The sequence below is a fragment of the Onychomys torridus genome, chromosome 6, assembly GCF_903995425.1.
Source record: "Onychomys torridus chromosome 6, mOncTor1.1, whole genome shotgun sequence".
Taxonomy (NCBI): domain Eukaryota; kingdom Metazoa; phylum Chordata; class Mammalia; order Rodentia; family Cricetidae; genus Onychomys; species Onychomys torridus.
The window spans coordinates 72,643,727-72,669,240 of record NC_050448.1 but is presented as its reverse complement, the minus strand read 5'-3'; the positions used below and the strand labels follow the sequence as shown (position 1 = coordinate 72,669,240).

General features: G+C 40.9%; 1 protein-coding gene across 1 annotated transcript; it reads right to left on the bottom strand.

Moving 5' to 3' along the window:
- Positions 1 to 222: 222 nt before the first annotated feature.
- On the bottom strand, positions 223 to 25,476 carry Sec22b (SEC22 homolog B, vesicle trafficking protein). Its single transcript, XM_036190343.1, has 5 exons — positions 25,254 to 25,476; positions 18,761 to 18,870; positions 13,068 to 13,228; positions 11,359 to 11,505; positions 223 to 2,231 (listed from the first exon to the last, which is right to left on the bottom strand). Exons 1-5 carry the CDS (start codon positions 25,326 to 25,328, stop codon positions 2,077 to 2,079), a joined length of 648 nt encoding a protein of 215 aa, XP_036046236.1. The 5' UTR covers positions 25,329 to 25,476; the 3' UTR covers positions 223 to 2,076.
- Positions 25,477 to 25,514: the final 38 nt, after the last annotated feature.

Genomic DNA, 25,514 nt, shown 5'->3' with positions numbered 1-25,514 from the left:
TTTGTTTGTGGACATCTTTTGCCTAGTCAGATCTTCCTGCTACCACCTATTAAAACCATACACCAGAGGCCATGTCTTGTTTTCTTTGCCCCGACCCTTTACCTGTTTCTTTGTTCATCATTTACTCCACATCCTTACTTCAGTCCCACTGAGATGAGGTAGAAGGCGCCAAGAGGAAATGTGTACATAATTTAACTAGACAACAAAACTTCACACTGAAGGGAACATTCTAGAAGTATTTATTTCATTGCTGACCATTAGGTTGCAGCATGCAACTCTCAACAATGAGCCGCTACCCTCCATTCTTAGAGAAGCACCAGACACTGTGGTGCAGCTACTTCGGTCTCCAGTCTTCCAAAGGCCTTGGTGCCAATGTCATTATCTATGGGGTAAGCCTTTCGGGGACTTAAAGCACTCATTCTCTACAAAAGTCATTTGTATCTCATGCACAAAACTCTAATCGGCAGATTTACGATCATAATAGAAGACGTTTATTCTAGTTCTGTAATTATCAGGAATACAATAAGCATCCCTACCGGCCTTCTCATAAGGAAGGGAGACTGTTGTCCTCCACCAGGAACAGGGCAGCAGTGATGATCTCTAGGGTTATAAAACTGCTTACGAAAAGTCTTTCCAAAGATGTTATGAAATAAGAAGTTGGCTCATTTTCCAGTACAATTTAAAGAAATGTTTGCAGTATCTGCAGGAGTTATAGGTTATATTGTAGGCCCTTGTGATAATATTCAAAAGGCCTAATCTTCCCACTTATAAAATTCTACCTCAGAAGGTAAAAGGTGAAATCCCCATTATCCCTGAGCAAAAAGGGGAAAGAAGTCTTATGTATTTTCATTGGTTAATAGAAGTTATTGTTATGAGTTCTCTGTCCCTGGAACATTCTTGCAGAATTTACAAGAACTGAAACAGGAATGAGGGGCTCTCAGAGACATTCTCTAGAATGTACTTGGGTATTTGTGTGTGAGTGAGTAGCTGATCGGCAATGATACATTCAACTAACCACATTGCTGAGTAGGTCACATTTTGAAATTTGTGAATATCCTGACAGGATATTTATGGGATGAAACTAGGAATTTAAGCAAATTATGATGGAAAGAAAACCAAGAATGGGGAAAAGTATAGAGGACAGAGTGGGAGCCAGGGGCAGGACAAAGCTGGAGTTCTGGGCTGGGCCTTTCTTCTCATAAAGCAGGGCCTCTGACTATCCTACACTACACTCACTGTATAGCGATCACACACTCCAAATCAATTATGTCCCGAGAGGATTTAAGTCTTAAACAGTAAATGAAGAGGAAAGCGGATCTCTGTGAATTCAAGGCCGGCCTGGTCTACATGAGTTCCAGGACAGCTGAGGTTAGAGAGACCCTGTCTCAACAAAAAAATAAAATAGAATAAAAACAAATAAGAAACAAAAAAAGAGTAAATGACAGAAAAATTCCAGCCTTTTAGTCAAGCAATACTATATAATTTCAAGGCATATTAATATAACTGATTTAACCCCAAAGCAACTGTGCAATAAGCAAAATACAAAAGGAAAATAACAAAGGTTAACTTCCTACAGTGGCCAACACACAGGATCTGTGCATCAAAGCAACAACCTTCACATACTTTATAGAGTCTTACTTGAAAGTCAATAACAAATGTCACCAACGAAGGAATGTCGATTAAAGTGAAGCCTTCTTTGAAGGGAATTTCAGGGTGTTGCTAACATGGGTTGGCTACCTTAAATTTCACTGATGGCTCCATCAGAGAGAGAATGCCCCAGTTCTTCTGTCTTACAAATGTACTTTGAGGGAAAGAAACAAAACAATCTACTGTTCCCTAATACATTTGGCTTAGCCCCCAGAGAAAGTCTCTGCCCCCAAAGAGACTTCCACACGGGTTAAGCTTCCTTAAACAAGGTGCCACCTTTCATTTTCAGGACAGGTCTTTTCTTGCAAGGTCTTTAGAGGCAGAAGTTCCTCTGGATTCTAATACACAGCCCTGTGAGCTCAGTTTCCTGAAAACATACACCTACTGGGTTCTAGGTTCTCCCTTACCAGTGACTAGGCTCACCCCGCCTCACAGCCACCAGAACCGCACATACACTATCAGCATGATGAAAAAGACGGCCACTGCCGCCAGTTTGGCGTAGGTGGATCGCATGTTCAGGTACTTCGCGTCCTGGCGGTATTTCTTTGACAGACTGGACAAGTTGTTAGCCTTTGAGTCCAACGCTGAAAAGAGGAAAAAGGAAGACAGTCATTAGACCCCCTCAAGTATTTTATCAAAACATTAAGGCATAAAAATAACCAAAATGACTGGCAGAGTAAACAGACCTTTCAACTATGTTTAACAACAAAGTAATACTTACATTATTAAAATTTGAGTAGATACATAAGACTGCGTTAGAGAGAGAGTTGCAGCATATGATAAACACACCTAATAAGTATTAGATGATATTTTTCTATATCTTTTTATTTTTATGTGTGTGTGTGTGTGTGTGTGTGTGTGTGTGTGTGTGTGTGTGTGTGTGTGGTGCTGAGGGCCTGGAACATGCTAGGCATGCAAAGGTGAATGCCCAGCATTACCTGATAACATTTTTTTAAGATTTACTTATTTTTATTTATGTCTATGTGTGAATGCATGTGTGTATGCACATGTACCCTTGATGCCTTGAAGTCAGAAGAGGGCTTTGGATCATCGAGAGCTGGAGTTACAGACAATTGTGACCCACCAGATGTGGGTGCTGGGAACCAAACCTGGTACTGCTATAAGAGCAGTGGGTACTCCTAACCTATGAGCCTTTTCATGATCCTTAATCTTATCATCTTTATATGATAAGTGGTCTAAATCACACACAGGATAAGACTAGCATAACCAAAAACATTCAATTAGTCAGACACTGATTATTAAACTATACTTCCATGGTGATTGCTAATTCCAAGATTCTTCACAGAATAAAGATGATTACAAAATCAAAGCTATCAGACATAGTATTTCAACACACACACAAAAGGTAAGTTGTAATTAAAATACAGAGACAGGCTCTGAAAAACAAAACAGACCCCACAAATATCCAGTAAGTTAAGCCTTTAGCACTGTCAACAAAGACTACCCCCAACTTGTGTAAATGTTTCTGTTTTCTCTCACATGCTAACCATGAAAGCAAATATTCTGACATAAATGAATTTCAATCCAACTGTTTCTGGAAAAGTTTGACAACATGTTTCATAATCTTGGTTTGTTCTTCCTTGGCAATGCTTTCTAAGTGGGTGTAATGGCACACGCCTATAATTCCAGCAGCGTGGGGACCGAGACATCAGGACCAGGAGTTTAAGACCAGCCTCTGCTGCTTAGTGAAACCATCTCCAAACAAACAAGTAAACAAAAACCAGACAATGCTTTGGACTATTTAGAGTTACTTAACAGACTAGTTTTGACTGAGAAATATGGTATTACTTAATGTAAGCACAACAGTCATTACATCAGCAACAGGTCCCAACAGTAACAACAACAACAAAAAACCCAGCTAGAAAAGAAAACATTAGGGGAGAGCAATAATCATGATGATGTTCAAACGTCTCTCTGGGTAGTCTACGAGAAGCTGTCTCAACTGGTCTGGTATCTTTTTCTCCCATTTTAACTTTTAAATTTAGTATACAAAGTAATGAATTTCATTATTACCTTTTAGATATATGTATTATACTTTTTTAAAACTCAACTTCCTCTGTCCCCCCCTCCCCGTACTCTTCTTCCTCCCCCTCCCTACTCTTCTTCCTCCCCCCCCCGTACTCCTCTTCCTCCCCCCATTAGGGCCCTTTCAGTGGTAGAGTGCTTGCCTAGCAAGCGCAAGGCCCTGGGGTCGATCCTCAGCTTAAAAAAAAAGCACGTTAGGTTCCCTGTCTCATTCTCCATCAGATCTCCACTTCCTCAGCTCTGGAAAAAAAAAAAAAAAAAGGTTTCTCCCACAGCCCCTCCTTAGTTTCACTGACACACATAAAAGCAAACATTCAGTGTTTTGTCTTTGTGAGTCTGGCTGATTTTAACATAATGATGTCCAGCTGGACAGAGATTTTTAAATAATGTGTTTACTGCTGTATCCTGAGTACTTAGAACAGGGCACACAGTCAGCACTCCATAAACATCTGCCATGACCCTTCCTTCCTCTTAAGAAGCCTGCACCCATATCTCTAGTGCATACTTCCTTTGTTCCCCGAGGAATTACTCTCTCTCTTAAGATCCTTGTTTAAATCTCTGTCGAAACTATTTCTTATTTGATTACAACTTTGTGGCTGGGCAGTGGTGGTACACGCCTTTCAATCCCAGCACTCGGGAGAAGGAGCCAGGCAGATCTCTGTGAGTTTGAGGCCAGCCTGGTCTACAGAGTGAGATCCAGGACAGCCTCCAAAGCTACAGAGAAACCCTGTCTCGAAAAACAAAACAAAACAAAACAACAAAAAAAATTACAACTTGGCTAAAAACAACTGCTGAATGACTCTACACCTGAGACTAAATGGGAAAGCAACAATGACAAGGTCTTATGGAATAAGCAACCATTTGTTTGCTAAAAGTGGGGCGCTGTTATGGGGCTCAGGTTGGTCTTGAACCTGTGATGTTCCTGCCAGAGTATGGTACACACCACCACTCCTGGGCTGAAATAAGTAATACTTAAGAGTATCCCTCTGTATAAGAGCATTTTCAAACACATGATGTATAAGACAAGATTCTGTTTAGAGTCAGGTGGTAAATATCTACGTCACAGCAGACCACATAATATGCCGGAAGGCAGTGAGAATCAAAACACCAATGATTCTTGACTTTGTGGAATTTGCAGTTTTGTAGGGGTGACACCTTTGAGTAAAGGAATACAGTCCACCGCTTATTAGGTAGTAAAAAAAGGTAATTTGAACTTGTTGATATGCACAAGATTTACTCTTCTGCCTTCCATGCAGAGCAGATGAGCTATAAAACAATCAGGCAGAAGGAAGAGCGGGTTGAGCAGACCGGTGTTACGGAGGAAGAGTAAACACTGTTTAAAGATGCTCATCTCTTCAGTGTCCTGAAACATGATGAGTCAGTTAAGCTTTTCCTTTTTAAACCTGTGTGTGTGTGTGTGTGTGTGTGTGTGTGTGTGTGTGTGTGTGTGTTTTGTTTCTTGAGACAGGGTTTCTCTGTGTAGCTTTGCGCCTTTTCCTGGATCTCACTTGGTAGCACAAGCTGGCCTTGAACACAGAGATCCTCCTGGCTCTGCCTCCCCAGTGCTGAGATTAAAGGCGTGCGCCACCACCACCCGGCAACCATTTCTTTTAGAAACCATTTCCTGTCGACATTTTTCTACTCCTTCTACATATATCACTACGGATTTTTTTCTGGGGCAGGGAGGGTATTCATATTCATTTAAGGTCATCAGCAATGAAGGAAGACAAAGACTCCAGGGACCAATAGATTCTGCTGGACACTAGCAGTGTGTTTTTTTGGTGAGGCACACAATGGTACAGATCTCTACTTTTCCATCTGTAAACTGATCTGATCTGCCCATTTCTCATAAAGACTGAGTGAGTGTTATGGTTTGGAAGTGAAATGTCCCACAGGCTCGTGTGTTTGAATGGCTGATCCCATGACTAGTGGCACTATTTTGGAACTATAAAACTTTTCAGAGATGAGACCTAGCTTCATGAAGTGGGTTCTGATGGTCCCCAAGGTTTATACCTACCCTACTTCGGGTCTGCTACTCCAGTTACTCTGTATGTGAGGAGGGAAGGAACCCCAGCTGCACACTCCCTAACACCATGAACCTGACACGATTAACCATATCCCTTCAAACTGTGAACCAAAACAACTCCTTCCTCCCTTAGGCTGCTGATCAAGTGTCTGAGCACAGCGAGGAGAAAAGTAACTAATATAATGGGGACTGAAAAACCTTCCTAGGAAATACCAAATATCATTTGGTAATGAGCACTTAAAGGTGATCAGTCCCTCTCTCTCTGAGGTAGCTTCTTGTCTCCCCAAGCAGGCAAGCATACTTAAGTCAGGAGTATACAACCTTATCAACCAGCTATCTGTCAGCCCATGCAGCTCTGCAAGAGAGCCTCACCTGTCGATAAAAGGAAATACATGCATTTGGGGTTTAAGGGAAATCTGTATGTTAGTCTACTTTATCTCAGGTAAAAACTCTAGTACAATAAAAATGTACACACTCAAAATTTGATGTCTAACGAGTATGAAGCTGTACGCTGTGGTAACTGAGGACTGTTAACATAAAGGCTAAATTCTTCAGTATACAACAAAGGCAAGCCCCTGCTTATAAATATGCAACAAAGTTGAATTAAAAATATTTATTATGGAATCTGTCTGCAACCATGATAATGAGAATATAAAAGTATGTGAAACACACACACTTATAACACTCTATCTTCAGAGAGCTTTGGGCTCCAGGGATGGCTTAGTCTGTGAGGAGCTCCTACTCAGAAATGAGAGCTGAGTTCAGACCCCGTCTCCTACACAAAAGTAAGATAAAAAATAAATCACATAAGGGTAGATACCACATAGAAAATTTGGATTGTGTGGTTTTTGATATTTTTAACTCCAGAGAGACATTTGACTGTAAAGGCTGCTGAGTTAAACCAATATGTATATTTTAAAGGTACCTTGACTTCAAAATTTGAATGTAAGGATATGTTGTTTTGGAAAGGAGGCTCTGCTTTGGTTTCCACAGAAAGCCAGAGGCTATGGATTTGTTCCAGATTAAGATACATCAGGTTTTACTAGCCAAGACCCCCTGAAAGGTCTCCAATGACACCATGGCCCAGATGATCCAACATCCAAAATGATTTCAAGGCAACCGGCTCAGACAATACAACCTCATGGACTACCCCATAATTCTAAAATTTTCTTTATGTTCCCATAAGAATACAGCGCCCTCATCCAATAGGAAGTAGTATGAGGACCTACGCCCAAATTCCCAGATATACCAAGCTGGCTTTGGAGATGGAATTGGCTTACTCCTTCTCTAAATCCAAGCATACTGCCAAAAAAAAGGGAAGAAAGGTTGAGAGATTCTTCTGTCCCATATCAAAAGATCCCTCTGGTGTAGGACAGAGAAAAACAGGTTGATTATAAATACAATCTTTCTAAAGAAGACAGGGGTATATGATATGGAAATATAGGATATAGATATGATAAAATAAAAGGGTGGATTATTGAATCTACTTTTAAAGAGTAACTTGTTTAAAATGTTTTATATTGGTATAGATTTTAGTTTATTGATACAAATTTAGAGTTGATTTTGTTCTACTATATATATATATTTCTACTCTTTTGTTTAAGGTATTATGTTCATGTAACTCATTTAGATTGTAATGGATAATTAAGAAATACAGATTAGGGGCTGGAGAGATGGCTCAGAGGTTAAGAACACTGGCTGTTCTTCCAGAGGTCCTGAGATCAATTCCCAGCACCCATATGGTGGCTCACAACCATCTGTAATGAGATCTGGCCCCCTCTTCTGGCCTGTAGGGATACATGCAAATAAAACACTGTATACATAATAAATAAATAAATCTTTAAAAAAATACAGATTAATAATTAGTCTTCTATGATAATCAAACTTATAGTCATGTTAGTTTAGTTTTCTAGGTATATATAGATATATTTCAGACAGATAGGTAGTCTTTAAACACTTCAAAGACCTACAGAATATGGCATTTAAAATGTTTTAAAAATGTAGACCTTCTGGACAGTGAGACATATCTGCTCCTGACAGCACCGATTTACTTCAGAGAGGAAGATGGGCATCAAAGACACACTATGTGAAGTTTATCTTCTTGACAAAAATAGCCATTTGGGCAAGAAACTGTTCTTGCCTGGACTGCTTGATCGACTGGACATGCAGGACCCATAGGAAGGTGACCACTGAATTTTGCTTGGCAAAATAGTCCTTCAGGTTCCTGCTTTGCAGAGGAAACTGCCAGACATTCTACAGGACACAGAGAAAAGTGGCTGAGAGACTCTTGGCCTGTGGGCTGAAGACAAATGCCCCAACTTTACAGAAGAACTTTGGATGACTGTCTAGGCTGCTATCTGTCTTTGTCTACTCTCATAAGACTCTCGAAAGTTGCTTGCGTCCTCCTGTTTCTCAGGTTATATTATATCCTTCTGAGTTCTTTGATGTAGTTGAAGACTAGATATAATTTCCTTAGTCATGATAAAAGATAAGTTAGATATGAAACCTCAGACTTATAAATATAGGATAGATAGAACATCTTCTTTAATTTTGCCAAATACAAATAGACTAAATATTGTAACTGTAATTCTTGCTTGATAATTGTTCTGTTATATGTAATTTTACTATGTTAAAGCTAAAATCTTCCTTTCTGAAAAAAGGGAGGGGGGCGTGCTGTGGATATCGCCCTGTATAAGTAAAATGCCAACTGGCCAGTAGCCAAGCAGGAAGTATAGGCGGGACAAACAGAGAAGAGAACTGTGGGAACAGGAAGGCTGAGCCAGGAGACACCAGCCCTCCATCCAAGGAGCAGCATATAACAGGCACACAGGTAAAGCCACAGAACACATGGTGACATAAAGATTAACAGAAATGGGCTGAGTTTATGTGTAAGAGCTAGTCAGTGGTAGGCCTGAGCTAATGGCTGAGCAGTTTTAAATAATATTAGCCTGTGTGTGTTTATTTGGGTCTGAGTGGCTATGGGCCCAGGTGGGACTGGAGATAACTCCAGCTGCAGTATGACATGTGTCTGAAAGTGCAGCACTAGGGAGCAGAGACAGATCCCAGGAGCTCATTGGCCAGCTGAATCACAGAGCTCCAGGCTCAGTGAGAGATCCTGATTTAATAAATAAGGTGGAGAGCAGGAGAGATGGTACCAGACATCAACTTCTGGCCTCCACACACCCAAGCACAGACATACAACTGCATGCACACACCCACACAAACATGTGCAAACACTACATACACAAACATACAAGCACACACAAGTGAAGAGCTTACTTGTACATATCCAATGTTCAAATAACATTAAAAATCACATATACTTTAATCTGTCTAGCTAGCTATAACTTAAAATTACTCTAGATAATTCAATCATAATCACTGAAAATCACTTAATTTTACAAACTGACTTAATTTACTTTAAATATGTCTATATGAACTGGGTGTAGTGGGACACACCTGTAATGCCAGCATTTAGGATGCAGAAGCGAATGGATCCAGGGGAGTCAGGGCTACACAGTAAGACCTTGTCTCAAGGGGCTGGAAAGATGGTTCAGTTGTTATAAGAACCCGCTGCTCTTGTAGAGGAAATAGGTTCAGTTCCCAGCACCCACATGGTAGCTTACAACTATAACTCCAGTTCCAGAGGATCTGATGCCCTCTTCTGATCTCTGTTGAGTGTGCGCACATGCACACACATGGTGTACATACATACATGCAGGCAAAACACTCATAAGCATAAAATAAAATAAATGAATCCAAACATTTTTTAAAAGACCATCTCAAAAACACAAAACAAAGTAAATATATTTTACTAGGGAGAAGGCTCAATGGATAAACATTTGCCACACAAGCAGTGAACCTCAGTTCAGTTCCCCAGAATCCACGTAAAGCCAGAAGCTGTACCTCTGAAGCAGGAGGACAAGAGATAATGTGAGAATTCCCAGAAGCTCACAGGTCAGCCAGTTTGGCATATGCAAAGACAAGAGACACTGTCTTGTGGTGTGGTGGCACACACTTTTTGTTTTTTGTCCTTGTTCAAGACAGGATTTCTTGGTATAACAGCCTTAGCTGTCCTGGAACTCGCTGCTTTGTAAACCAGGCTGATCTTGAACTCACAGAGATCCTTCTGCCTCTGCCTCTGCCTCTGCCTCTGCCTCTCGAGTGCCAAGATTAAAGGTATGTACCACCACTTCAAGGTTGTGGCACATGCTTTTAAACCCAGAACTTGGGAATAAAGGCAGGTGTATTTCTGTGAGTTCAAGGCCAGTCGGAGCTACATAGTAAGACACTGTTTGAATTAAAAAAAAAGGGGGGGGGGGACAGGCAGTGCTGGAGTATGCCTTTAATCCCAGCATTAAGGAGGTAGAGCTCTGTGAGTTCTAGGCCAGCCTCATCTACAAAGCAAGTCCAGGACAGTTACAGCAACACAGAGAAACCCTGTCTTGAAAAACCAAAAAAGTCTAAAATACATAAAAGGGAGAAGGCAAGGATCAATACTTGAGGTTGCCTCTGACTTCCATATGTATCCACAGCAAGCATGCACACATAGTCACACACACATACATAATAAAACACATACACACACAAAAGAGTTCTAAAAATCTGGCAAATAGATATATTAGTAAACAGCTTAGGAGACAGCTCAGACAGGGAAGTGTCTGCTGGGTAAGCAAGAGGACCTGGGTTCGAGTACCCAGAACTGACATAACAAAGTCAGCAAAAGTGGCACATGCGTGTAATTTCAGCAATGAGCGTTAGACAGGTGGATCCCTATGAATCACTATCCCTATGGATCCCTGGGTCAGCCAGCCTCACATGATTGGAAAACCAATTATAATTGGAAAACCAATCCAGGGACAGACTGTCTCAGAAAGCCAAGGTGAATGCTGCTTGAGGAACACACTTGAAGCTGCCCTTGCTTCCACACTCATGTGCACACATAAAAATAAGTAAATACAAATACACATTATACTAGTACATGCTAAAAATTGTGTAAGGAAGTATTTTAGGAGTTCAAGAAGGAGATCAATGTGGGCTGAGCTACAAGGATCAGGGCAAGCATCTTCAAGAGCCAGCCCTGCAAGGACAGGTGATACACAGTCAGAATGCACTGCTAAGAACACCAAGGAAGCTGACTTGGCTGAGACAGAGTGACACATGTTTGCATTCTTCCCATTTCCTACATATAAAGCACAACACCTTCCATACAACAGATACTTAATCACTGACGGAAGGAAGCTGAGAGCAGACTAGATCTTTTTTATAGTCTCAGAAGAGGCATGTCTTGATGAAAATGGTGTTTCATAACCCTGACCCAGCAGCAATAATGCTTCCCAAGGAGTCATCAAGGATCTATCACATCCTTGACTACGAACTTGCACAAATGTTTCTGTATTTAATTTAATTTTGCACACTCTTAGAAACTCTTAGAAACACAAATGTTTCTGTATTTAATTTAATTTTGCACACTCTTAGAAACAGTAACTGCTTCTGTGAGTCCTTTACACTGTTTTAGTGTACAGAACTAATCACGCAAGGTGAAAATCCCCACCGTATGGAAGCTTCGCTGTGTAATCAATTCATGAGAGTCCCAGCTAGACTCTGACAAGCTGTTCTCTTACTCTGCTTTCAGATACCTGAGAGTGCTTCTCCCCGCTGTAAGACTTCTTCAATGTTGGCAACCATGATCCTCTGCACATCTTGCAATTCAGTGTTGATGGAGCCTAGATTTCTCCGAGCACGACTATCAATGTAGAGTTTCTTGGTTTTCTGAATGAAGGTATCTAAAATGATGATAAGTAACCATTAATAATTTTCCTGTCCATCAAGCCACTGAAAGAGGTAATCATGACTTGAGTTTATTCCAAGACTAGCCACTGGCCACTGTCTTGAGTTTATTCCTACATCTGCCATCTGTTGGCTCTGACCTCTTTGTAAAATGTTAAGATGACCATTCAGGTGAACTGTCCTTGGGACACCTCTGAGTTTGAGGCATTTACTACCAGAATCCATAGAGATATTAAGACCCCTTAGTAAACCATTACTGAAGACAGAAAATTTTCAAACTATATTCAGAGACCCTTGGGTTTCATTACTTAATTCTACACATCCCCTGAAATAACTAACACTGTCAACACTTTATCATCACAGCCTAAAATGGCCAAAGAGTTAGAGCAACAGTATATTTTCCAAATTTACTCCAAATCAAACGTGATTAAAAACTTCCAAAATCACCAATACAGAACCGGAGTTTCATCCACCTGTAGCCTATAGTCTGCATTTCTCAAAACTGTGGGGATGGCTTATCAGAAATATTTTCAACTCTTGCCAAAACAATCTACTGCTATGCTGTAGACTTGGCTTTCAATCCCCGCTCCATTCTCCTGCACTCTAGGATGCTGAGCTCCATGGAGCATGTCAGGCTCTGGCATGAAGGTACTCCAACAGAGGGAGTGGGCAGTGCTGCTGGGCCCCCACTCCCACTCTCCTGAGGACTCCCTGAGGACTAGCGGTGTTCCTCCACTAAAAGCTTCTGCTCCTTCAAGCTGGTCTGTCCATAAGTGCTCTCCCTTTCAGTTCAGAAGCCACTTCTTCCCTTTACATCTTCATTCTGAGGATGGGAACAACTACTACTCACGGTCCTGAGTCACTATATCTTGTATTACAGTCTGTTCCTATCTTTATTCACCTGAAGCTTATTTGGGTAAGCCATCTATTTCTTTTGTGACCTTGATACACTTACCTTATTATTCCCTTGGAAATCCAGAAAATATCATTTAAAAACTATATATTGCCAGGCGGTGGTGGCACACGCCTTTAATCCCTGGTCTGACTGGTGCTGAACGTTCCCCTAAATCCTGTGCAAGTACAGACATTCACACTTGCTACTTCTGAAGGTAACAAAGAGGGTTTTCAAATACCATATATTTTCTAATTAAAGGTTCTTATTCAACTGGGAAGAAAAAAACAAAACAAAACACCAATCATCATTTTTCCTGATTTCCAAATTCAGATTTCCATAGAATTACTCTTACTGGGTGAGGCTATAGATTAGATTCAAGAACTCAGCTATGATAAGGTAGTCAAGTATACTGTCAGGTAGAATTTGATACACAAACTAAACAACAAAAGGCACACGAGGGAAAGGACAAAAGACCAGAGGAATTTACTAGTAAGAAGGAAGCCTTCTTCACTCAGAAAGACAAAAGGACATTTGCAGAAGGGACAGAATCAAACCCTTCCCAGGCAAATTCCAGGGGAAAACGTGTCAACATATAACCAGTGTATCAAAGAGTTTCTCCGCAATGTTTACGCCTTAATAGAGAAACGCAGGGTCTAGTCTTACCAAACTCGATGAAGGAATAGGGCCTGGACACGGTGGGCACCTTCTTCCCATGCTGCTCATCAAACTCTGAGTGCAAGTCTTCCAGGTAGGCAAAGGCCAGCTTCTTAGGGAAGGCAGCTTCACACAAGACCAAGTAACATACCCCCTGCTCAATAATGTAGCTGGAGGAAAGAGCAGACACGGTTACTCATGAAGGGACCACACTGCGTGTGGAAGCTGACTTATAGGACTCCATCAGCTTTTGGGAACGTCTGCCCCAAGTCAAAAGGTTCACTTTAGATCACCAATTGTTAGAACCAAGAAGCCGACTGTCTTCCCACTACTAAACACAGATCCAAAAGAACGGGGCTGGCATGGGTGTCTCAGCACAGAGGAACACTTGTTCTTGAAGAGGATCTGAATTAATTCCCAGCACCCACAGGGTAGCTCACAACCATCTCTAATTCTAGTTCTAGAGAACCTGAACGCCTCTTCTGACCTCTGTGGGCACACACGCACACGCGCACACGCACACGCGCGCACACACACACACACACACACACACACACACACACACACAGGAAAAACACTCATATACATAAAAGTAAATAGAAAAAAATACCCTGAAGAGAGTTGGCACATTGCAATTGTTTATTCATTTTGTAATTTTTCAATTAATATATATTAATACCTAAGAGGTTATTTTTGAAAGCTACAGGCATGATGACTCCATTCATCCTATGACCATGTATGACAAAAATATTAGTGTACACATAAAAGTCCTTCCAGTCACAACATAAAATAGAACTAAAAATTTATGGAGAAAAAAGTTAGAAGTTGTGTTTACTGGCATAGAAAAAAGCCACCTCAAAAATAGTCAAGCTGCCTACTTCTGGCCAGAAGAATGTTGTGTAATATTATTTTAACTAGGCAAAGGTGTGTTACATTTGTTTCTGCTGACTTTAACAATGTAAAGATGTGTTACATTTGCTTCTGTTGCATTTGTTTAACTATGTAAAGATGTGTTGCTGTTTTACCTTGCCTGCCTAAGGCACCTGACTGGTCTAATAAAAAGCTCAATGGCCAATAGCTAGGCAGGAGAGGAATAAGCGGGGCTGGCAGGCAGAGAGAATAAGTAGGAGGAGAATGAGAGAAGGGAGAAGAGAATGAGGGAGATGGCCAGGGCTAGCCAGGCAGCTACCAAACAGAAAAAAACAAAAGGTAAAAAGCCCTGTGGCAAAAGGTAGATAAAGAGAAACAGGTTAATTTAAGTTAAAAGAGCTAGCCAGAAATGTGCCAAAGCTAGTGATAAGTCTCCCTGTCATGATTTGGGAGCTGGTTGGTTTCTCAAAAGAAAAACCCTGGCACAGAAGAACTCTAATCAACTGGAAAACCATTCAACAATGGAATTGACTCCTTTTTGTGACGGTGAGCTCTCTGGCATTCTGGGAAGAGGCTTTGTGACTATGGAATATTCTTGGGAAATAGTTAAGCTACTAAGAGCTTTTCAAACCCTGTAGTCACAGTACTCTTTATTCCAACAAAACATATACTAATAGGGCTTATGTGTGCAGAGGACAAGGTCAGAGGTTCTTTGGTTTAGGTGGTTTAAAAGCACAAAGTCTGACACAAACTCCCATCCCTGCCTTCTGTTCCTGATTCCTGGGGCATCCTAGAGCCCCACAAAGGAACATCTAAAGACTTGGTACTCTCTCGGCACAGAGTGGTGTTTAACGACACTGCCGTTCTGCCACTTGCACGGGCACCTGGATGAACTGACCTCCTTGACTTTAATCTGCACTGTCATTTATGACACTGGTGTCATTCCCAGAGCAGTAAACAGGACCTACTGCCCTACTTCAAGGCTACAGGGACACCCAAATCCAGTGCATAAAGTCATACTCTGGCCTTCCAGATGAGATGCTAAGTCACACTGTTCCATAGTCCAATGGCACAGTGCCTCTAGCAAACTAGACCCCACCCCTGCCTAAGCTATTCCTCCTCACTGTGCTGCCTTTACACACACGGAGGAACTCTGTTCCTTCTCAGATGTGCAAGCCTCTGCAATTTCTTTTTTCTCTGAAATTTTTATAATCACTTTTCTTCTAGTCCCTTTTTTCAAACACTCAAATAGGAATGTATTGCTTTCTTCAAAGCACTTCATTTACATTTCTTGTTCTAAAGCCCAGCTTCTCAACTGGTGGATTGTAACCCCATATGGAACTGTGGAAAATCTGGCAACTCTGAATGAGAAAAAACAAAATAAAAAAATGGAAGAAGCCACAGTATTTCTATCAGGGCTTTACAACAATGCACAGTGTGCTTTTACTGCAGTCTTGTTTCTGAATATGCATATCCTCTGCACTGCATAGGATGTCAAGACACGTGCCAACAAATGCCAGAACACATGAGCTCAGATCTGAGACTGCTCTATGTCATGAGCTGAAGTGTTCCTACGTGGTACATGTCAAGTTTTCTGCTCTTATAGAAAAAATGATGATTTGATAATAGAAAACAAAGACACTTTCCTGTCATTATTCCTCACTTTGTAACTACCAAAATAATATACATTTTACTATTAGCCATATTTGATTTTAAAATCTGTTTGAGTTGCTGACCTGAGTTGCATTAAAAAAACAAAACCATTAAATGAATTTTGCCTTGAAACCTGGACAGAATTCACACCAATTTCTGAAATGACCTTAACCATATTTCTGCCATATTTATTGTACTACATATTTATGCAAAGCAGTGTCCTCAGCACTGAAGATTATAAAATCAAAGTGAAGATAAACTCTGAAAAACACTGATGATGCTCTATACCCTGAAGAATCAAACATTCAGTCAAGACTCAATCCTTTATGTAAAAATATAACACATCTCATGAACATGTAAATTTGCTTGTTTTAACTAAATAACAAATTTACTTGTACTCCAATGAATTACTTAAAAATAAATTTTTGAATAATTTATGACCTGTAAATGTTTAATTTGTGTACCTATTTTATGTACATACATACTCAGTCTTGTAAAAATTTCATGCACAGAAAAGCAAATGGAAAAGTTTAGCGAGCCCTGCTCTAAAGCACTGCTGGTTTGAACGTGCCTCTGTTAGGAAGAATGTTGGCTCATCAGGAGGTAAGAGCACTCATGAAGACAACACAGTTCTAGCAAAGAAGAACCCTTTACTAGCTCTTCTGCAGAAAACCCAAGACTGTGAAAGGCCTACAGGAATCAGAAGAAAATTTCTTTCCAGATCCACAAAGTATTTCCTAGGTCTTTTGTTCTCTATTCCACATGGAAACACACACACACACACACACACACACACACACAGTCATCCTACAGTATCTGCAGGAGATTACTTCCAGGATACCCAGAGTTACAAAAATTAGAAAATGTCTAAGTTCCTTACATAAGGTGGAACAATATTTGCACAAAATCCATGTGTATCTTTCTGTAGATTTCAAATCATCTTAAATACCTAGTAGAGTATAAACGACCTGTTAACAGCTGTTATATTGTTTAGGGAATAATGATAAGAAAAAAACTCCACAAAATCCACATCTGTTTAGAACAGATACAAGTTTTAAAAATATTCTCAATGCATGGTCCTTTGCTACAGACATGGCTTGTCCAGAGGCAGAACCTGTGGACATGGAAGATAACTGTATCATGTAATTAAATGAATATACATGCATTCTCTTGGCTAAGCTGTCTAGGCTGGTTTCAACTCATGAGCTCACACAGCTCTCCTGCCTTTGCCTCCAGACTGGCCCAGACTACAGATGCATGTTATCTCTTATAGCCAAATGGCTATTATTATTTTTGGGGGGGGTGTTTAAAGTATCTTTGCAAATGCCTTGGATACTATGTAATTTCCTTATAAAATGTGTGTCCCCCGTTTTCTTTTAGAGCATACTTGCTTTGGATAAGCTTGAGTACTTTGTTGCAGTGCTTGCTTATTGGCTTTGCAGCTCAACCAAGCAGTTCCACCTCGTCCTCACAGCCCTCACCACCGGAGCTGCTGTCATCACGAAGCGTACTTAGTGGATCCTTTTATATTTTCCTTTGATCTTCTGTAACATCTTCCCTGTATTACTTAACACCAATTATCTGTAGATAATCAAAAATCCAATAGAGTTCCTGTGATGGTTGATACTGACTGTGAACTTGACAGGATCTAGAATTGCCTAGGAGAATCCCAGGCACATCTTTGAGGGAGTTTCTTCACTGAGTTAACTGAGATGGAAGATCAACTCTAGACATCAGGGTTCCATGGGCTGACATCCAGGACTGAGTAAGAAGGATGGAGCACGCTGGGCAGCAGCATTCCTCTCTACTTCCTGCCTGAGATGCAGTGGGAGCAGCAGCCTCAAGGCCTCCCCACTGTGACTTTCCTGTTGACCCTTAATTTGCTTCTGGTAGGTTCTCCAGTACAGTGCTGAAATGGTAACACCGTTCCTTTCAGCCCTCTCTTGGCTTAGTACACCGTCCATAACATGGAGTGGCTGGAGGTATCATTCGGTGGTAGGGTACTAGCCTAGCACGCTTGAGGGCACTGAGTTCAATCCCCGGTAACACAAACCAAACAGAAACCTGCCACTTCTATGGCCACTGACTTAGATGCTTTTCAATCTCTTATAGTTTTAAAATATTTATTGTCTGTTCTCTATGAATCAAGCAAGATGCTGACTCTGTATGCATTTCCTTAAAGTCCTTGTAGAGAAATCCTTTGAAGAGAAAAGCAGGGCTTGGAGATGTTCTGTGAACTGGTGGGTAACACTGTTAGGTAAGTCTTGAGCGAGAGCACTAGCTATTTGTGTCTGGCTCCAGATGTTCCTAAAGCAAGACGTCACCTATGACTGAATGCTAGGTATAGAGTTTGTTGGGCACAGGTTAGCAAGTCAAATTACTATAAGCACATTAACTTAAAAAACTAACATTCCAGCTTTCGAGGGAGAGAGCCAGAAAAAGCGCTTCCATGGAGAGACTGTGTTTTTGGAGCAGTTTCCGTTTAAGAAACTGTTACTATCCGGGCTGGGGAGATGGCTTAGTCTGTACACTACATACCTTGCAAGCTTGAAGCCCCAAGTTTGTCCCTAGAACACATGTTTGTTTTAAGTGCCAGGTGTGGTGACACATATTTATAGGCCAGCACTGGAGAAGGAGACAGCAATGATCCCTGGGGCTCACTGGCCAGCTAGCTTAGCCTACTTGGGAGTTCCAGGCCAGGGAGAGAGACTGTGGTAAAAAGAAAAAAAGAACAAGGTGGATAGACCCCGAGGATGTCACCTCAGGTTGTCTTCTGGCCCACACACTCACGCGCACACGTACACACTCTCGCACAAAGCATCACATGAGGAAACAACACTGTTATTATTATAGTTTTAAAGATTTTTAAAAATTATGTGTAGGTGCATTTATTTTTAAATGCACATTTAAAAATAGAGTATATGGGGGGGGGGGTATGTGTGTGAGTTGAGGTAACCTGGAAGGGTACAAGAGGGCATCGATGCCCGGGAGCTAGAATTACAGGTGGTTGTGAGCCACTTGATATGGGTGTTGGGAACTAACTCAGGTCCTCTACAAGAAAAGTTACTGCTCTTAACCACTGAGCCATCTTCCCAGTCCCTACCGCTCTATTCTTTTAAGGTGTTATGTCACTGGATTTCATACTGAAATGATCACAAGGAAATCAGAGCTATACTCACTGAAAAGTCATGGCTCCTGCTTCCAAGGTACATCTGGTAGGGGACTGTTCATTCAACTTTCGAAAGAGTTGCTTAGCCTGGCTCTGATACTGCTGAAGGTCTCGGCCTGACTGAAAGAAGATAACTTCATTGAAGAACATAACACATACACACAAAGCCGTATCCATTAGAAGCATCGTGACATCACAAGAATACCACATAAATAAGGTCCTTCACTTAGCGGTCAGTAAGATTCATTTCAATGAAGAAAAATGTCGTACTTTTAGAACAAATAAGAAAACCTAACTCCTAGTTTTTCCAAGACCCCAGTACTTAATTGCTAAGAAGCAAAAGTGTGTGTGTCCACTCTACATAAGGCACTCAGTGTTCTTTTTGCTATTAGCTCACTACCCTCCTCCTCCTCACCCATTTCCCTCACAGTTACAGGATTGAAACTATACCTCCTGTGACACATCCTGGAGAAAGTTCTGAGAACCAGAGACTGGTGAATCTCATTTTTTATGCTGGAGTATCACTAGAATCTTCCACAAAAGTGGGAGAGCATTTAAGTAGAACTCTATCTGCATGCCTGTGATTGAAAACTCCATGAACACTACCACTGCAACTAGACAAAAAGGCCAACTATCCTTTATTACATGAGTCGATTTGATTTTCCAGTTTAGGTAGCAAATTTGAATAAAGAGGGATATATGCAGAAAGGGTAACACTCAAGTGGTATAGTTAGTATTTCACTGAACAGTTTCTTTAGAAGAAAAGGAGGGGCATACTGTAGTCACATCATTTGAAAGGATAAATGTCTTATCTTACCTTACTAGCCTACTAGAGTCAAAGGAGAAAAGAGGACATGACAAGTGAGAAACAAATATAGCTGCTAATTCACCCTGTTCCTGCAGGGAAGGCCTTTCTGCGAGCTATGGTCTGAAGGTCTCTACTGTCCAGATCTTTAAGCTGAGAATTTCACCACCAAGCTGATGGTAAGGAAGTGGAGCCTTTGGGAGATGGTCAGTTATGATGAGAGAATGCTAATGGGTGAGGTTGATGTCCCTGTATGAAACCCCAGAAAGCTAATTTGGCCCCTGTACCACACGAAGACCCATACATAGTTGCTATCTATGAACTAGAAGCAGACACCAAATCTGCTAGCCTTGTCATCTTGGACTTCCCAGTCTCTAGACCTAGAGAAGTATCTTTTGATACTAGAGAAGTTTATTAGCCAACCAGTCCTACACACTGCCATGTGACAGAAAGTCTTCATTATCCCATTTTTGGAATTACTTATTTTGTATTGAAAGACAGACTAGCCTTCCTTTGGCAGATATCTCATAATGCTGAAATAAAAGTGGTTCTATTCCTACTCCCAAAGTCTGGAAGGGACACATCATGAAATATTCAGCTTCTAGACAGTATGCCATAGTAGAAACAAGGAGGCAGTTATAACATGGCAGGTCTGCAAAGGCACAAATACAGAAAGATGGTGACCGAGAATTTCAATATAAACAAGGTAATAAATAAGCATACGGTAAGCCAGAGTCAGGCAGAGTCTACTCAATACATGAACTGTGGATTTATCTGTTATGGCAACGATCTGTTATAATGCTATTTGTTTGAGAACTGCTTCCGTATCGATATATGTATTTATGTGGATATTATATCAATTCACACATTAAATAGTACCTTATAATAACCATATTAAGTAGTATGCATGCGTGTGTCCATCCAGGATTGGTCAGCCAGACATATCAGTAAATATTATTCTGCTGTGGATATCGCTCTGTGTAAATAAAATCCTGATTGTCCAGTGGCCAGGCAGGAAGTATAGGCGGGACAAGAGAGAAGAGAATTCTGGAAGTGGAAGGCTGGGGGAGGAGAGACTGCAAGCCGCCACCATGACAAGCAACATGTAAAGACACTGGTAAGCCACAAGCCATGTGGCAAAGTATAGATTAATAAAAATGGGTTAATTTAAGATAGAAGAAGTAGATAACAAGAAGTCTGCCGTGGCCATACAGTTTGTAAGCAATATAAGTTTCTGTGTGTTTACTTGGTTGGTTCTGAGCGTCTATGGGCCTGGCGGGTGAGAGACATTTGTCCTGACTGTGGGCCAGGCAGGAAAACTCTAACAACATTATCCCATACTTTCAGTCAGTAAGAACTAGTGCACAACATCCTATTTTCATATGCGAATGGTATTTACCAATCTGCATGACATTATGTGAATGAAGAGATCTGAATGTACAACAGCATTTGATGCAACTAATGTTGGGGGTGTTACTAAAGTGATAATGGGATCACCTAGTGCTCTTAGAAAACACTCATGCTCAGTCTTCACTCCTAAATCAATAACATTGTTTTTCAATTGCTGAAGGCAGATGAATACCTTAAGGCACAGCTGAAGAAAATAATGGCAACAACAACAACAAAAAAAAACCCAAACAATTCACAAACAAAACAAAAACCACAACCCTTTCAATCAAATAAAAATTGGTGCAAGTCTCCCAACTTTGTAAGATATAAGATAAACATGACTACAACCTGGGAGAACGAAACTAAAAGTCATACTCATCCTAAGAAATCGTGGTTGGAAGTGTGCTACAATTTCAAAATTTGCAAAAAACAAAGCAATGCCATGCACTGTGGACAAATCTACAGAGATTTCAGTATGACAATCAGCACGATGCTGGCTCAGCTAGCATTACCAGTCCCAAGAACAAAACCATTTTGGCTAAATTATAATTTTTCTAACATATTCACACAATAATCTACCACAGAGCCACTAAAATATTTAATGATATGGGACAATATTCAGCACATACACCTGTTAAGAGGAAAAATGAAGTCAGTCTTAGAGTATAGCTCATTATTTAATTTTACATACACACAGGGAGGAGGGAGAGGAGGAAAGGAGGGGGAAACATGAAAATACTTGAGTACAGATTATAGGAAATAAACATCATTAGCACCTTCGACTTTCTGGCTATAAGTCACTAAACTTTACAAATAAGCATGGATTATTTCTACAGTATAAAAATTATTCATCCATTCCTGTCCACTGCATCTTTGTACAAAGAATGCTATGTGTAATTCTGATTTGTAAATTTAAAGACCGGCTAGAATTTGGAAAAACACTTCAGAAATAAAGTTAACACTCATTTTCTGTCAGGAACTATTCTGAACATTTTACATAATTTAACTAATTAAATCATCATAATTACTCTAGGATGTGATTAGAATTTTTATTCCAATATTATACTTTAGAAACTACATTTGCCCAGGGACTCTATGGGGCTAGAAAGGGAAGGACTAGGATTTGACCTCAATAATCTGACCACACAGCCCCTGCTTCAAGCATTTTGACATTCCACTTACATGATTAAAATTGTTTCAGTGTAGATCCACCTTCTAGACAATGTCTTGTCAATCATGTAATTCACAGGAAAAGCCCAAAGAGCTATGTGGTAGTTGACCGAGATCACAAAACAACATAACCACTGCTTTACAGACAGATGTAGCCTGCTTTCAATGTCAAAGTCACAAAGGGCTCACAGTCAGTTAGTTAGCTCAGCTAAAAATACCTAGATGCCCTGATTGTGCTTTCTATTTCATGTAGAAGAAATCAAACCTCTGTCTGCCCTGTAAGGTATGTTAGTCATCCGATAATGAAGAGGATGAAAACAGCTTTGCCACAGCAAACTTGAGGTCACACTGATATATTTAGGGGCATCCAGTGTACTTAGGGTTGACTCTGTGTTACAAAAGGTACAAGGTCACCCACTGGTATATTTAGGGTCATCTAGTGTACTTAGGGTTGACTCTGTGTTACAAAAGGTACAGGACAGTGCTTTGCCTCAGAACCTCAGTATTTTCCCATCTCACCTAGGCCTAGACAACTACTGCTACCAAATATCATCTTTTGCCTTTCGAAGAATGTTTCAGATTTGGCTTTGTTTACAAACAAATGAATATACCAGGTATACTTAGAAAGCATGGGTGAGAGGTTCATTACAGCATGGGTGACCCCTAAACTGCTTCATAACAGCCAAATTTCACCCCATCATGGGTGTCATGGATGATAACCTCATCCTTTCTATCATCTTCCACTTCCCACATACTTTAGCACTGCTAAAGATCACTGTATTCTCTAAGAATGTTTAGCTAAGGTCTTATCATGTATAGCTCCTTGATAAACTCAGCTGGTCAAAGGCCAGTTCGACCAAGAACCAGCCATTTTCCTCTACATGTAATTATAGTAACTGCCCTTAAATGAGGGAAGTGAGGCGGTTCAAGTGGACAGCAGGTTACTTGTTTTACTAGAGTTCCCTATCATCTACCTGGTTAGCTCTAATATCTTTCCCAAAGCTGAACTGCCCTTCCAGCATGAGTGCAAAATTAAAGCAAATACAATAATTTTGAGGTAGAATAGAAAGTTAGATAAAAGAAACTGTAAATATCCTAAAAAGAAAAACATGTCCTTACAGAGGGGGGGGGGGGGAGAAAGGAGGAAGAAAGGAATAGGATCATTAGAGAGCCTGAGTTTGTGAAGAAAAGTTCACCTATCTGCTCTAAGCCTAAATTTCTAGTTAAGCACATAGTCAACACTGTATAAAATGCTCTGTGTATATTATAGGTGTTACTCTCCACCGCATTATCTGAAAAAACAATCCTCTTAATGATAAGGCAGTTAATAGCATATATAGGCACTGGCATCTAGTAAATACCCAAAAATAACCTAATGAGTATCATTAGAAATAATTAAAAGCACATAAATTACTTTGGACAATTAGAGGATTTAATATAAAACTATTTGGTCAAGATAATCTATGTCTTAAAAGTTATTTCTGAGTTGGGTATAGTGGTATATTATTCTAATTCTAGCATTCAAAAGGCTAAGGAAGAGGGATCAATTCAAGGTAAGCTCCAGCTATATAGAACATGCCCCAATTTTAAAAAAAAAAAAAGTTGCTTCTATATCAGCAAGAAGTGAATGCATGGTTGAAAACTCTTACACAAGGCAGTGTAGAACAGTGGTTAAGAACTAAGTTTCCGGTCTAGAACCAAACTGACACTCATGAGAAAACAGTAGCTGATTACTATAATCAGCAATTCTCAACCAGGACTGACTCTGTCCCCAAAGGAACTTTTGGAAATGTCTAGAAGTAGTTCAAGTTTTTAAAACAACAGGACAGGAAATGTGCTACTGCCATCGGGAAGTAGAGGCTACGGATATTAGGGGACATCCCACAAGGCTTAGGACAGTCTCTCACAGCAAAGAATCATCCAGTCCCAAATGTGAACAGTGACAGGTAAAAACAGACCCCTCCCCCTAACTTGTTAGCTGTCTGACTTTAAGCAAGTGGCCTGTTCTCTGTAAGCCTCACTGCTTCCCTCTCTTCGAAGGGTGGTAAGTAAGAGCAGGCACTCTAACACGGGTGGTGTGAGGACTGAAGAAACGCTGCACTTAGCAGGCTCAGGACAGTGCTGCTGTGTGCTAGGCACTCTATAACATTCTGTATACCATTATGAAGTTAAAAATGAGTCTAAGGCTGATGCTTTTTGACGCCATTAAAAGTTTAGAAAAGATATTTATTATTTAGAATTGAAATCACTAAAGGAAAATGATGGAATGACAATCACAAAAACACTTTGGTGGAGAATTTCTTGTCAATGAAACAAAGCAACCCATTTTGGCAGATCAACAACAAGTAAATACGAAGTTTAAAATTACGAAACAATCAATGAATTTTTCAGAAAATTATCAAAGCAGAAACTAGGGATCCACTAATAATAAATAGAATTTCAAATCCACTTTGGTCACCCCCCTCCATTAGAATTCAATGCAACTGACCAGATTTTGCCCCTCTCTACCCCACTGCTACCCCTCATGGGAAAAAATATTTCTCAAAGTACGTGTCTTCTACGGAGATGCCACCCCCCATCTCCCTTGTTCAGATCATATTCTTGGGTTCATTTGAGCAATATACTTTATTAGAGCGGGTGAAAATCAGGCATAACTGTGAACGCAGGCACTGTACTGAACTTTGACAACTTTATAAGTGGCAATATTACCTCATCCGCTTTCAAAAGATGTCATCAGGCTAGGTCAAGGATCAGGTGCTACAGGAAAACGAGGTGAAGAAATAAAGAGTTGATCTTCCCCGAGATGTATCAATCAACAGCCTTACCGGCAGGAGAAAATAAAAAGTCCTGAATTTTAAGAAAGTCCCTAACAACTCATCTCAAACTGGGTGGGTGATCACAACTAGCCTACGCTTTCTGTCTAAAGAGGAACAGGTAACACCAAACTAACTCCTTCGACCAAGAGGTTTCTAATTCTAGGTAGTATCTCCACCAGCAAACGGTAAAAGAGCTACGGGGGTTGGAGGAGGGAGTGCCTGCGAGGTCGCCAGGGCCTCGCTGGTCCAAGGAAGGAATCCATAGCTGGGAGCAAGGCGAGTTCGCAGGGACTGGAGGGCTCGGGGCTCCGGCTGCAGCTTACCTGTTCGTCCTCCTGCATCGAGGCGGCCAGCGGAAGCCCGTCCGCCACGCGGGCGATCATTGTCAGCAGCACCATCTTCCCAGGCTACGGAGACCCGACCGCCTCAGTCACTGCCCTCCCTTCTCCCGAGCTGGCCAGTTACACCTCCCGCTCAGTTCCCCAACAGCTAGCTGCTGGCGTCTCCGCTTCCCGCTGAGGTGGCCGGAAACGGCTCCAGAGCTTCCCACTACCGGTCCGTTCAACTGGCTTCCCACCGAGAAC

Bases quoted from the DNA above. Each gene is read 5' to 3' on its own strand.
- Sec22b (XM_036190343.1), bottom strand. From the start codon at position 25,328: ATGGTGCTGCTGACAATGATCGCCCGCGTGGCGGACGGGCTTCCGCTG. The intron at 13,229-18,760 runs GTGAGTATAGCT...TCTTTCCTCCAG, and splicing joins GCAGGAGCCATGACTTTTCA to CTACATTATTGAGCAGGGGG. The intron at 2,232-11,358 runs GTATCTGAAAGC...TCCTCTTTTCAG, and splicing joins GCGGGGAGAAGCACTCTCAG to CGTTGGACTCAAAGGCTAAC.